Source organism: Medicago sativa, chromosome 8 (genome assembly GCF_051527215.1).
Source record: "Medicago sativa cultivar Bolivia chromosome 8, Bolivia_mono, whole genome shotgun sequence".
NCBI classification, from domain to species: Eukaryota; Viridiplantae; Streptophyta; class Magnoliopsida; order Fabales; family Fabaceae; genus Medicago; species Medicago sativa.
In genome coordinates this window covers 75,995,379-76,011,646 of record NC_140756.1, presented here as the reverse complement: position 1 = coordinate 76,011,646, position 16,268 = coordinate 75,995,379, and the positions used below count along the sequence as shown (strand labels likewise).

The following is a 16,268-nucleotide window of genomic DNA, read 5'->3' as shown; positions in this document are numbered from 1 at the left end:
ATATTGACATGGCCCTCACTATACAAAATTTCTGGGTCCGTCCCTGGTCTTGAGTGTCCCGAGAGAGCCGGAAAGCAACAACGAGTTAATGCTCCAGGTCCACCTAAAATATTAAAGTTTTGTTTGGGAGTTTGGAGAGAAAGGTAGGGAGAAACTTTAAGGGCCAAGAAAGATAGGGGAAGAGCAAGAACTATTTTCCCTACATGAGAATTAGAGAATACTAAGGGTGCATTTGATAAGTTAAAAAAATAAGAACCTTGCATAACAACACAAAACAAATTTTTATGTTATTGAACAATTTTTTTGTCTTATAAGATATTTTGGGGACAAAAAACTATTTTGATATTTTAGATAATTTGTGCTTGAGACAAAAAATAGTGTTCTGGTTTAGTGATGAACAAGAATTTCAGTTTTTGTCTTGTCCCTTGCACACCAATAATTTGTCATATCCTTGAAACTGTTTTATAATCAAATACCGTACAAGTGAAGTTGTCATGTCTTGTCATTTATTTTTTAACAAATCAAGCACACCTAAGAGAGAACCAACGGAGAAACTATCATTAATTTCTCTATTTGGTACCCTAAATTGGTATTGCAAGACAACCGGAGAGAAGATCGATAGACAAAATTGATGTCGGGCCTTTGCCCCTCTCTCTCTAGAGTTGTGTAGAAAGCCAATATAAGTTCAACCTATGAAGCACCAACGCGAAGACGACACAGTCACTAACACATCGATATTTGCAATAGTTTAAAAAAATGATATAATTTAATGTAATTATATGTATCGATCTTAGACACATTAAAATTCAGACAAACATTTGATCAAGAGTGTGAAAGCTGCAAAGAGTTCAACAAAGAGATGGTTTTGAGTAAAAAAAAAGAGCAATGCTATATCTATAGAAAAAAAAACATCAAAAAATTTTCAAGAATAAAGAGCAGCCAATCACAATGCACTATTTGCCACAATTCAAGAAGGTGTGGCTGAAAAATAGGAAGTGAACAAATAAATCATGCAATTAAAACTTGTCAACAGTGTCTTGAAAAATTCTTAATGCTATTTTTCTAGAGAAATAACATTTAAAAAAAAAAAACAATGATATAGTGTTTGGTTGCAAAATTCTGTAAAACACGACCGGGTTAATGTAGTTCAGAATAATGCTTTCCCATTGCATACATGTGTGTATTGTTCTATATTTACGGAATTTGGTGTCAACGTTGGATAAAAATGTAAAATACCTCATGGAACAAACACACATGGCTATTTAATTTAATCAAAAAAAATTGAAACTAGTCCATCACATATCGTATTTGATATTTTCTCACTATAAACGTATGAAGCCCGGATACGTAGTGCGATAAGAGTACGATACGATACGGGTACGCGAATACGCAAAATTTTTAAAATTTAGGATACGATACGGCTAAGATACGTTAACAAAATATTTATATTAAAATTTATATGAGTGTAAAATACTTAAAAAAAACATTGATTACTCATACTATATAATCATAAAAGTCACAATGTACAAAACAAATAAAATACATATGATCAAAATAAAAAATGTAAAGTTCTTCTTCAAAAAAAAAATGTAAAGTTTTTGTATAAATCATATTCTATTTTCATTCATATGTTAGGATATCAACAAATGTATCAATAAAAGAACTCAAAACAATATCAACAAATGTATCAATAAAAGAACTCAAAACAAAGTTTGTTTAATGTTGATTGATTAAATCTCCCATCTCTCGTTACTTTCATCCACCAAAATCATAATATTTAATTTGTTAATCGAAAAATAATTATAGTGATTCATATCTTAAATTTTCACAACACAATCTCATTTTTATACACTTCATTTTTTTTTGGATACGTCTCTGTGAAGTATCTTATAAGTATCTGTGTGTATCCGTCGAGTATCTTAGAAGTATCCGATAAAATATATATTTTAAATTAAAATAATTAATTCCGATACTTCTGGGATACGGTATCCGAAGTATTCGCGGAGTATCGGTATCCGATACGTATCCGACACGGGTACGACACCATTTTGGAGTATCCGGGCTTCATAGCTATAAACATGCCAAGAAAATACACGACCCACCGTCTGTAGACGGACAAATAAACAATAAATGTTGACAAGGTATGGAAGTGTCTGTATCCACCGTGTGATTGCGGTGGCACCCGACACGTTTTGATACATATTGGGCGGCTCCGCCAACTATACAACACGATTAAAAAATAATAAAAGAAAATGTCCTAACTAAGTCACGACCAATTGACCGTTATTATAAGTTATTTTTTTCTAGGCCATTTGAGAAAGTCCTACTCCTGGCCCGCGTTATCCATTTTCTCTCTCTTTTATTTCTTCAACTTCATATCTCTCTCTCTCTCTCTCTAACTGCATATGCCGTGACGCTTATGCCATTTTTTTCTCTTCCTCGAACACTCGTACCAACTTGCTTTAATTAAGCTTCCAGATAATAGTATTAACACGCCTTCATATATCATACACTATAAATACTCCATAAACTACAACCCATTGCTTCATCCAATATTGCCAACACAAACATTTTATCTACTTTGTCCATAACCACCCCTATATTCATAATTAAATCATATTCCTACATCCTACTATACTGCTTAGTTTCTTAGAGTATATTTTTTGAAACAATTTGTAAGACTCTAATAGTATATTACTTAATTTGTTGCTGTTATATTTTGTAGTAACTTCCAAATTTAGTTTTTTGTTTTTGTTTTGAACAATACTACATAGTTAACATGAGGAGGGAAATGGAATTTGAGCGTGTTCTTAGTTACTTTGATGAAGATGGAGACGGAAAAATTTCGCCTAAAGAGTTAAGGAGTCAAATGGCGAAGATTGGCGGAGAGTTTCAATTGAAAGAAGTTGAAATTGCTATTGAGGCATTGGATTCTGATGGTGACGGGTTATTGAGTTTGGAGGATTTAATAACGCTTATGGAATCAGGGGGAGAGGAAGAAAAATTGAAGGATTTGAGAGAAGCTTTTGAAATGTATGATAATGAAGGATGTGGATTCATAACACCAAAGAGTTTGAAGAGGATGTTGAAAAAGTTGGGAGATTCTAAGTCGATTGAAGAATGCAAGTTGATGATTAAAAGATTTGATTTGGATGGAGATGGTGTGCTTAGTTTTGAAGAGTTCAGAATTATGATGGAGTGAATGACGATGATGATGATGTATATATGTGATGTGTTTATATGCTTTCTGGTTTTTGCCAGTGGCTGAGGGGTTTCATTCATTATTCTTTTGTACATTGTTATGACTAATTGCTTTTATGCTATTGTAAATTCATATAAATCTTGTTTTGGTAATTTACTAGCACTTAATAACAATTTGAGATTGAGGTATGGGATGAAAATTAACTTAGCTACAAAAAAGCATTAAAGTTTAACACATTGACATCACCTGGAAAGGACTCTCAATCAACTCCTTCAATATGCGTTTCATGCAATACAACAAATATTAAAGAGCATGGTTTACATACACGCAATTGTCGTCCATTCTTGACCCAACATTGTCCACTGAAACAACAAAAGAAGCTAAATTTTTTACCTTCCTTTTCTTCATTTTTTGACATCTTTCTCTCATACCAAACAATCAAAAGATTATTACACTTTCTATTCCTTTTCTTTCCTTTCACACTCTTTTTACAAGTTTTTATCATTTAAGAGTGAGAATTACTTAATGTTTGTATTATATTATTTATTACAGATTGCAGAAAAAATGTAAATTAATTAGTGGTATGTTAATAAAATAAAGTTAATACCATTGAAAATTCAAAAAGAGCCTTAATTATAAGAAGAAACAAAAAACTCAAAATGGTCTTTAGTTAAATTTGATGTGTAATTTACTTCTTCAATATCAAAATATAAGCAAATTTGAGTCAAAGAAAATTGATGTTTTTGATATAAAATTTGGACTAGATACATCAATTTTTTTACTCACTCTTGTTTATATTTTGTCACGGAGGGAGTACATAATCAAATTAAATCATAAGATCAAAATCAAAATAATCAAACTAATACCCCTTACCAGTGTTTGTTTAAAGTTTCCTAGTTTATCTTAGGAATAACTTTCTACGGAATATAAGAATGAGAGAGTTTTATTCCATGATAGTTTTTTTATAAATTTTTTTGGTTAATATTATAATATTTTCGTGAACGGTTAATAGAGATAGTTATACATGAACGTATTCTCATTTTCATGCAAACTTTATTCCCACGCTTTTTTTAATATTTTTTTATTCCTTAGAATAATTTATATCCAAGAATAAAATTTAATAAACTTTTAAGAAAATACATATTTCTATATTCTCAGAAATCCACAAAGATAACTTGAAACAAACACACTATTATAGTTAAAATTTGGTCACTAATCTTAACTACACAAAATCAAAATAAACACTAAATTCAATCATCTTTATATAACTATTGTATTAAAAGCAAATTTTGAGAGGTTAGTTTGTTAATAGAGAATATTAGAAAGAGAAAGAGCGGAGAAACTATCATTCATTTCTCTTGTTTGGTACACGCAAGAAAGAAGAGATACAAAATTTATGTGGGTCTCTCTCTCTACAATGATATAGTTTTGAGTAAAAAAAATGTTAACAAATATCCTTAAAACATTCTTTAAAATATTAAAAGAGGAAATTGTTGAATATAAAATGATATATTTATGGAAAATGCTAACAATTCAAAAATAATACTTGTTTATTCCTTAAATAATGTCTTTAGGACACTTGTTATCAAACCCCTATATTTATTGATTTGTCAAATAATTTGACTTATATTTTTAAGATAATATTTCTTTATAGATTTCCTAAACAATGATCTTGAGAATCAATTAGCTAGCATGAAGGAAAAAAACCAACAATGAAAATAAAAAAAAAATAAATAAATAAGGAATGAGGATAACATTCTTTCCTTTGCGTCATTAATCCGCGCAGCAATTTCTGAAAAATTGGGATTGGGCACTAAGTAGTAATACTGTTGGCTACAAGCCTACAATCAGGGACGGACCCAGAAATTTTGTATAGTGAGGGCCATGTCAATATATGAAATACTATTTTTTTTTCTACTAAAAGTTATGAAAAAAAAATAAGTGTTTCAAATAATATATTAACTATAACTTCTATATTTGTTAACCCAAATTCATTTTTAATAAAAAATAAATTTTGGCTAAATTTTACTTAACTTTAGCCTCAACTCTAGATTATCAATGTCTTATTCTTCAAGGAACCGGGGGTAAACACCGAAGAAAAACAATCTTTAAAACACATATTATTATTATTTACGGTATGCTTTTTCCTAAAGGAAAACAAAACAAAAACAAGAAATAGAAGGGGAAATTACTTTAAAACGGCGTACATATATTATTATATGTTTTTTGATTGGGCATACATTATTATATGGGTTAAATATGTTTTTGGTCCCTATAAATATGTCAACTTTTCGTTTTAGTCCCTCTAAAATTTTCCTTCAACATTTAGTCCCTATAAAATTTTCAATCACTATTTTTGGTCCTTATTTTTAATTTAATTTTTGTATTTTTTAATGAAATTGTGCAGAAATGTGTAAAATATTCTAAAAAAAATTCCTAAAAAAAATTAGAATTTTTTAACAAAAGAAAAATTAAATATAAATTTTTAACCGTAAAAAATATAAAAATTCATATTAAATTCATGTTTTGTTAAAAAATTATGAATTTTTTTTGGAGTGATTCTTATAATATTTTGAATTTTTTTGGAAAATTTTATTAAATAATATGAATTCTATATATGAGTTTACTTTAAAAGAGAGACCAAAAGTGAAGATTGAAAATTTTATAGGGACTAAAAGTTGAAGGAAAATTTTAGAGGGACTAAAACAAAAAGTTCACATATTTATAGGGACCAAAAATATATTTAACCCTTATTATATTATTATATATTTAGAATGTTTTCAATTCTTCGTGAACTCGTCGCATGTGCTGGTATACTAGTTCTTCCGCATGTAATATTACACTCGTAATGTTATAGAACTGTGCTAGCTAGTGAAGAAGTTACATGTATAGGGTGATGAAAGTTTTAGTGTTTAGCCATGGATCAATAGATACAAATTATAACATATCATCAGTAACAAAAGAAGGAACAAGAAATTGTGTACCTTTTAATTAGGTTGATGAGGATAACCGTAGACAACGCCGACAACTATGAGAGGGGTAACTACCCTCATTCCGTCTAGCTCTAGGTTTTCACCAATATTCAGAATAATTAACCGTCTAATGGGATGACGTTTAAATAGCTAAACGGTTGAGGGCAGGGACCTCTCATTGGGCTTATCTAAATGGTCCAACCCATCACGGTCCATTTAGTTACAAAAGCCCAATCACTCAAATTCATCATATAATTAGTGCTTAACACAATAGACCATAATTTATATTATGACACCGACTTATAATAATTGATTATTGTCAATCCATAATTGATTAATTAAATAATTAATCCAACAATCTCCCACTTGGATGACAATACTCAATTATTGAAAGAATAAAAAATTCACTTGTCATAAAGAATTTAAAATTTAAAATTACATGTATGGTCAAAGCACTAATCATTCAAAAGAGAAGTAAGCTTTAATGCTGCAGAAATTGAATCCGATAGGGAAAACAAATCATACAGATCAAAGACTCACTTTTCTAACAAATGATGAATCTATAGTGACACGTTTGAATTAAAAAGAATATGTCACTAAAGAATAGCCCAAGCATTTTAAAAATGCTGTAACAAACTCCCACTAACCCAAAATAACATAGACTTAATCAAATCATTATGAGTTACAATACTCATATATATATAAGTCTGTGGTTAGTGGTTCTGCCAATGAGTTTTCAATATTACAAAAGTCATATATCCACATAGGTACACGAATAGTAATTACTTATAGGGATAGCCTATTAAGAGTGTAATTACATATAGTCAAAATCAATAAATGTTCTACGAGATTCAATTAATCCAAGTTTTTATAAAAAACGTGACTATGAAAATCCATAAAAGCAAAATAGGAAATTCAATAATCCCCAAATTGGATTAACATAGACAATTAGTTTAAAGAAAAAAATGTGGATAATGTGGCCACTAGAATGTCAATAACAAAAGAACATGTATGATTATCTCAAATTATAAGTACCACAACAACACAATATCATACTCGATAGGAGTATTGATATTATACATTGTACTTACTATTTATGACCTCATAAAATGTGGAATGTTGGTAAAACAGAAGCACAATATATATTTGCATGCTACGAGGTTATTGTGCATATTCCAACAAAATTGACTTAAGCATCCAATTATGATGCTCATTGAGATTGATAGAATTTTAACATATATCTCAATATAATAGAATGAGACTAAAGTTTAAAGTCTCTTAAGCTATGCCATATTTTATAGTATGCACAAGAGTATGGCGATAACAACAATAATATTGTGTACACATTTCTCTTGATCTCACATATATATATATAAACAAGAGTGAGATTTCTCATTTGAGCTCATAATATACAATATTGTGTACACACTCCCACTGATCCCACATATATATAAACAAGAGTAAGTGGGATTCTCATTAGTGATCACTGATACAAAATATTATAATAATAATGTAATATTCAACAGTGGGATACTCAATTACTAGTGCAAGATTATCAACATAAGTGGTTATATAATTTCAGCCAATAGAGTTTCATGAACTCAACCACATATTTTGCACATGAGCATAACAGAATTATTAACACAAGTGGTAACTCAAAGATAATATGAAACCCCATAAATACATATTTTATCAATGGCAGATATTATCAAGAATTGGGTTTCGTAGTTAACCACATATTCTGCATTTAGAATTAAGGAGAATGTAAATTTTCATTTAAGAAATTTATAACATAAAAACTCCTTTTTTCACAATTAAAATTCCAAAGAATTTTATAAATATAGTAACCTCTATACGACAAAATATGATGATTATATAAAAGGTTTATCATCATATGAGTGAGATAAGTCTATATTATTATAAAATAGGATATGAGACTCTATTCACAATTTTAATAACTCACTCAAAACTCAAATGTTATAATTATACTTACACAAATTTGAGAAACAATTAGGTTACAAGCAGCGGAAATACACAAGACTTATATTTTATTATTATTGAGGATATAAGAGAAAATAGTCATAAGCTTCCATAAGTATTAAAGAATAGCAATAGCATAACTAATATCCTCAATATAAGTCTCTACAAAAAATTTCATATCTAAAATATGAAAAACAAATAAATATATTTGTTTATGAGATATAGTTAGTTGACATGTAGAATTTTTCTCACTTGTTGAAGAATGATAGTTAAACTATCTTACCCACAAAAGAATGATTATGTTAAGTAATGTCATACCGATAGGGTATGTCCATCACGTTACACAATACATAGCAATGATTCTCCCACTTGATAGAGAATAGACAATGATAGTTGAATTAAAAAGTTTGAAAGATATTTTAAATAAAATATTCAACTATTTCTCTATCACAAAATGATATGTTAAGTAACGTCACACCGATAGGGTATGTCCGTCACTCACATAACAAAGGGATAGTAGCAATCCAAAATATTTATATATATAAAAAATCACATTTAGATAGAAATTTAATTCAAAATGTAATAATATTGGATTGCAAAATTTATACAATTTTCTACATGTCTTTTAACAAAGTAACTTACTTATATTAATCTCATTCAAGGATCTTAACGATAATAAGTAAGAACTATATCATCACAATGTACCATTCTTATGTCTTACAAAATTTAAACATTGATAGAGTATTTTAATTATAATTGACATAAGTATAAACATTTTAGGTACATTGAATAATAACAATTATATTAATAACAACACACCGATAGGGTATGACTGTTACCAATATAATGCTAATCTATTTAACAAAATTCGCATAATTGTACCCACGATAGGTGAGATTACAATTATACAAATAAATAATTTTTATGCTTAAGAGAATATGATATAATAATATCATGCATAAACAATTGTACTTAATTTACTCAACTTCGGTCATATTCAAACGATAGAAAAATGTGCTTAACAAAATTTTAAATTAGCACATCATAAATATGACTTTAGAATTTCTTTTATATGAAGTAGTATAATAACAAAAATTGTCATTTGGAATAGAAGTGTGTCAAATAGTTTTCTAATTTATCCAGAATAGAACTCTTAGAATAAAATTTTCAATACTCCCACTATAAATTAGAAAGAACATAAATACAAAATGGAGCATTATAGTAAGAAAATAGTATATAACAACAGAGTTCTGTTTAGAATATTCTGGAAAAGGATTTCACTTCTATATAGGATATCATAATTGCTCAACAAAAGAGAAGAAAGACTAAGTTTCTTCATATATGCAATAATAAGCAATAAGTCACAAGAGGATAAAATAATTAAATCACAACATACCTCGGAGAGTGTGACATTCATCCTTATACTTAGAGTCAATGAATGTTGATGACTTAACGAGAACATCTTATAATATAGTCATCTCAAAATATTCATCAATGGAGAATAAGCAATTGTAAATAAACATACGTGAGACTCTAATTATAAATCAATATGATTTCTATAAGACTTCAGATATAAGGATGATACATATTTTCAAAATTGCCTCAATTCTTAACAAGTTGTTATGATAATAGTTAACAGATAAACAACAAATAGACTTACAAATTTTAATTCATCATTAGAATTTTAGCATAAAAAAAAATGCAACCACGCCTCATTCATAGTTCAACATAATTGTGATCCAAATATTTAATTGCGACAAGACACATAATTAGATAGTTAATGGTGTTTGTCACAAAATTTAGAGTAATAAATTAAGGGTCTAGATTAGAGAGTATAGCAGAAAACATAATGTATATTAAAGAGAAATATGTCAATTTTAGATTCAATTAATATAAATGACATATATAATATACAACTTACTATACTCCTTTTGAAAACAAAATATTATCAAGACCCTTTAAATCAATTTGTGACAAGAATCAGGCACAAGTGTCTAAGTTCAAATATGTCGCCAAAAGAATGATCAATTAGTGAACTTTGGATTTTTATGCTAAGACAATATGAATTAAAGAATATATTAAATTCAATATATTTGGCATTAGAATTAATAAAATTGAACCTTCTAAAAATTCACAATAGTTTAAGCTCAAATATTGAGAATACATGATTTGAAATAAATTATTCTCAATTTAATTGATATCTAATCCTTACAAGATTTGACAAAATTTTGAAATTCATGCATCAAAAAATACAATATCAACAATTCTCAAAAATATATTAGTTTATACAAGATATTTGAGACAAGAATATAAGACTGAGTCTAAAGATTCTTCACAATACTAACACTTTAAAAGAATAATTTACATAAGTGTTATATTTTAGACTCAAATCTAAAGAATGCATGATTTAAAAGTGTATATGATACTCATATCAATTTGCATCAAATATTTAGAGATTTCAAAAGTAATTTAAATCCCAAATTTTAAGGCTATAAAATAAATCAAATCTTCCGAATATTTTGGGTACAAGATAAATTATATTTATATCCCAAAATAATATAATATTTACTAGTTAGTTTGGGGATGAAAAATTTCTCAATGAGTATTTTCTCGAAGTGTCATAAACGAGTAAGAAATCTTCACACAAAAACTAAGAATATGATACTTTAAAATATAATTTATTTATCCCCAAATAAAATTAGAATAAATATGTATATGTCAACAATTCCAAAAAATATTTACCAAAATTTTAGAATGGTAAATATTATTTATCTGGTTAAAATAAAATAAAAATTGGAATTTTAAAGGGTTAGCACGCGCCCCCACGCGCCTGAGAGTTCTCATCATTTTTTTTTTTAATACGCGCGCGTGTGTAACACGCGCCTAAGAGCTTCTTCTTCGCCCGGATAACTGAAACGGGTCGAGATCGACCCGCGGGAGACCCGAATATTTCTGACGATTTACACGGTGGAACACAGCGATTTTGGTACGGATCTTATCGATATTGAGAGAAGAAAAGAACTCATGTATTAATTTTGAGAATTATCGACTTAAATGACAGATCTAAGAAATTAGGTTTCATCCTAAAATCTGAAATTGGGACTGATTTCTCATAGAATAACCATCGATTTGATTTAATATTTAGGCACCACCATTATCAAACAGTTTACGAGGAAAAACCTTTTATAAATTTTAGAATCGTTGATCCATTTCAACGAATTTACACGTCGAATAAAGAATAGGGTTTCTGGAAAGAAAAAAAATTGATGCGCAAGCTTTATGAAATAACCATGCAAATCAATCGACAATGAGGATTCGCAAAAAATTCCAAAACTCTTTATGGGGAAAAACAGAGAATTCGACATGTTGACAAATACCCACCGTGCATAAGTACAATATATCATACATTAGTTTTGGCAAACAGAGAATAAAACAAAAGTGGTGATATAATAGAATTCATATAAATCACAACAGCCAAAACCAATTAGGATTCGATATTTAACGATAGCCATAACATGTATCCATTGGCTCTGATACCAATTGATGAAAGTTTTAGTGTTTAGCCATGGATCAATAGATACAAATTATAACATATCATCAGTAACAAAAGAAGGAACAAGAAATTGTGTACCTTTTAATTAGGTTGATGAGGATAACCGTAGACAACGCCGACAACTATGAGAGGGGTAACTACCCTCATTCCGTCTAGCTCTAGGTTTTCACCAATATTCAGAATAATTAACCGTCTAATGGGATGACGTTTAAATAGCTAAACGGTTGAGGGCAGGGACCTCTCATTGGGCTTATCTAAATGGTCTAACCCATCACGGTCCATTTAGTTACAAAAGCCCAATCACTCAAATTCATCATATAATTAGTGCTTAACACAATAGACCATAATTTATATTATGACACCGACTTATAATAATTGATTATTGTCAATCCATAATTGATTAATTAAATAATTAATCCAACATAGGGTGCCTACAAACACAAATATAGTGAGGGCCCAGGCCTACACTAGTGGCAACGTGGGTCCGTCCCTGCCTACAATATGCTTAAACTTTAAAGTAATGTTTTTCCATTGCAGACGTAATTAATGCGTGTCCTGTCCCATATACATGAAATTTGTGGTCAATGTCAGGTAAAAATGTAAAATACTTTATGGCACAAGCACACGGCACACATTATGATCCGAACTAACCTAAGATGATAGAGTGGTTGAGGACAACGTTCTGAAGATTAAGCAAGTTGTTATGAATCATGAGTATGGGGTTTTAGATTTTATGAATAGTAACTGGATATGAGATTTAAGTAAACATTTATAGGAGGAGGATTATGATTCCTGGAAACCCTAATTGGACAGTTGTCTTGGATGACAACGGTAGACAAGTCATAGTTGTTTTTCATTACGTGGTTTTGGTTTGATCTCCAAACTTTTCTGGATGTGCCTCTAAAACATATATATGGTATGGTCCCTTAAAGGGACCTTGGAGTAATATGTTAACTCCTTTACCAATCCGAAACAATTTGTATGAGAAAAATTGTTAAATATAATTTTAGTCCTTATAAAATTTTATAAATTTTTTTCGTCATTTTTTGTTCTCTGAACAAAATTCTTGTATGCAATTTTATTTTTTGATGTTAAGCCAACTTAATTATGTCAGTGTTTTTAATTTCTGTTTTTTAAGTGTCAAAAGTTAAGGGAAAAAATAACAAAAAATTTTGAAATTCTTTTAATCTTCAAACTAATCTCTCATATATCATATTTGATATTTTCTTACTATAATAACAAGTAATTAAATTGCACAGTCTATAGACGGATAAATAAACAATAAATATGATGACAAGGTATGGAAGTGTATCCACCGGGTGACTATGGTGGCACCCGACACGTTTATTTACATATTGGGCGGCTCTACCATTTGCCATTAAGTTCTCCGCCTTACAACTATACAAACAAATTAAAAATAATATAATGTCCTAAAGTCACGACCCCATTTGACCGTTAATATAAGTTACTTTCATTCTAGGCCTGCGTTATCCACACTCTCTCTACATATGCCGTGACGTTTATGCCGTTTTTCTCTTCCAAGAAAATTTAATTAACACGTCTTCATAATTCACATACTATAAATACTCTCCCATCCATTGTTTCACAGCCAGCAGAAAAATAAGTGTGTCCATAACTCCTAATATATCTATCCCTTATAGTCCTATACATTCATATATATATATATACTACATATCCTATTTAATTTCATTAAATTGTTGTAATTGAATTTCACTCTGTATACTTCGACGTATTTTGAGGCAAGTGTTTGTATTAACTTGTTCCAATTTTTAGGTTTTTGGTTGTGAACAATACTATATAAATTAACATGAGGAGTAACATGGAATTTGAGCGTGTACTTAGTTACTTTGATGAAGACGGTGATGGAAAGATTTCGCCGAAGGAGTTAATGAGTCGAATGGTGAAGATTGGCGGAGAGTTTCAATTGAAAGAAATTGAAATTGCTATCGAGGCATTGGATTCTGATGGTGATGGGTTTTTGAGTTTGGAGGATTTGATAACGCTAATGGAATCAGTGGGAGAGGAAGAAAAATTGAAGGATTTGAGGGAAGCTTTTGAAATGTATGATAATGAAGGGTGTGGGTTCATAACACCAAAAAGTTTGAAGAGGATGTTGAAAAAACTGGGGGATTCTAAGTCCATTGAAGAATGCAAATTGATGATTAAAAGATTTGATTTGGATGGTGATGGTGTGCTTAGTTTTGAAGAATTCAGAATTATGATGGAGTGAATGATGATGATGATGTATATATGTGTTGATTATGTGATGTGCTTATAGGCTTTCTGGTTTTGGCCAGTGCCTGCGGGGGTTTCATTCATTCTTTTGTACATTGTTATGAGTAATTGCTTTTATGCTATGAAAATTTATATAATTAAAGATATTAAGATCAAAATTGTATGTTCACATATACTACCTTTGTTCTTTGGTAATTGTCACTTTTTACTATTTTACACAAATCAAAGACAATCAATATATGCTACTACTTTCCATATAGTAATTTATCTTTTTCCAATAATAACCTCATTTATTTAATATCTTATTTCATTTATTTCCTTCTTTGTAATAAATAACTAGAGGTAATAAAGGGGTGTAACTGTTCGGTTTGGATTGATTTTCACTCAAAAATGTTCGAACCGATGAAACCTTCATCGGTTTGGATTGGTTCGGTTTTCAGTGTTTCTAAAAAAAACAGAACCAAACTAATCAGTTTGGTTCGGTTGAACGGTTTATTTAAAAATACAATTAAAAAAAATTCATATTCTCACAAAATATTTCATAGAACTTTGTATAATTGTATTTCATATTTTGTTTTTAGAGAATGCTAAACAGTGCTTTAGAGGTATTGGTTAAACACCAAAAGAAGTAAGTTTTTGTTAAAAAGTAATGTAATTATTACTAGATGAAAAGTGATCGTTTATAGTTCCAAGACAGAAATTCTATTTTTGGATTCCTTAACCAGTGCCCGGGCACCGGTTAACAAGACCCTTTGTTTTTTTATGTTCTCTATTTTTCAAACAACTTTTTATAACTAACCTTACTCAATATTTCATACATATGATCCAAGATTCATTCATCCATCATTCTTCAAAAACAACTTCATCAACAAACACAAAAATTCCAAAAAGAACATCCTAAAATTAAAACATAGTCAAAATAACAAATTCATGCAAACTACTGATCCTGAAATTTATACATCATGAAATTATGGTCGCCGTGAAATTAAATAAAAACATCCAAACTAAATCAATCCAATTCCAACGTGAATCGTCAAATTCCAATTCGTCATCCACGTGAGATAGGATAAAGTATTTTATGTTTAATTTTGGGCGTAACCATAAGTATGTGTGAGGTAGGATAATATTAGTAAAATAAAGAGTGTGGTTATCATCGGATTGGTTCATCGGTTTCACGGATCTCGAAATGAAAAACCATGAACCAAACCAAACTAGATCGATATCGATTGGTTCGGATCGGTTTTAAACCGAACCAAACAAGATCGGATATTTTTCGGTTTGGTTCGGTTTGGACTTTCGGTTTCGTTGTTTTGTCCAAACCACTTATATTCGTAAACAACATTTACTATTGCATTAAACTTTAAAAGTAACAATAAATAGAACAAAACTTTTCTACGAAAAAAGATAGGGGTGTTCGCGGTGCGGTTTGGTTCAGTTTTGAGCATAAAAGTCATCCAAACCGCGAGATAAAAAAGCATGCGGTTTGGTTTGGTTCGGTTGATTTTTAAAAAGTCATCCAAACCAAACCAACCCAAACCAATTCGGCTTGGATTGGTTCGGATAATGTGGTTTATCGCAAGATAAAAAAATATTACATTAACTCTAATATTGCCAACTTGTTAAAAAATAAACATAGGACATTTTATTTTGTTGTTCACATGATAAAATATGACTATACAATTATACATGAATTGCATAGATCCTAAATTTTTATTTTCAATACCAACAATATATTGTTCTTCTTTAATATAGTTATGTATTACATGTGTCATAAACTGGCAGAACATACCACCAAAGTTATATGGGTAGCTCCATCATCCAAAAATAACATCATTACCAAACAATTTTAGATATCTTTTTTTTTTTTTTGACAAATGATATCTTTATAGCATAACATTTTAGTACTAAGCAATTTTAAATATCCAAAAAAAGAAATTGAAGTTCCAAAATAACATTACAATACCAATAAAAGTTATCTATCCAAAATAACATCAGAACCAAAATAACAACATTTAAGAACCAATAAAAGTTATTATTGCGGTTTGATTTGGTTCGATTTCTGAGTTGCAAACCGCAAATCGAACCGAACCGCGCGGTTCAGTGCAAAAGTCATCCGAACTAAGTGCGGTTTTTTGCGGTTTCGGTTTGGATTAGTTTGGTTTGCAGTTTTTCTATTGGGTTGGTTCGGTTTTGAACACCCTTAAAAAAGGAACCGAAAGAGTATAAAACATTCAATTAGATCCCTTATTAAAAAAACTAGTATATTTACCCGGCGTTGTCCGAGTTAGCCACATAATTAAGGATG

At 29.7% G+C, this 16,268-nt stretch overlaps 2 protein-coding genes across 2 annotated transcripts; both read left to right on the top strand.

Annotated features, from left to right (window-relative positions):
- Window positions 1-2,544: 2,544 nt before the first annotated feature.
- LOC146901602 (uncharacterized) lies at window positions 2,545-3,354 on the top strand. The gene is made up of 2 exons (XM_085732279.1): window positions 2,545-2,675; window positions 2,775-3,354. The coding sequence occupies exon 2, from the start codon at window positions 2,780-2,782 to the stop codon at window positions 3,200-3,202; it is 423 nt and encodes a 140-aa protein (XP_085588405.1). The 5' UTR covers window positions 2,545-2,675; window positions 2,775-2,779; the 3' UTR covers window positions 3,203-3,354.
- A 9,963-nt stretch (window positions 3,355-13,317) lies between these two features.
- LOC146901601 (uncharacterized) lies at window positions 13,318-14,112 on the top strand. The gene has a single exon (XM_085732278.1). It carries the CDS (start codon window positions 13,536-13,538, stop codon window positions 13,956-13,958), a length of 423 nt encoding a protein of 140 aa, XP_085588404.1. The 5' UTR covers window positions 13,318-13,535; the 3' UTR covers window positions 13,959-14,112.
- The last annotated feature ends 2,156 nt before the right edge of the window (window positions 14,113-16,268 follow it).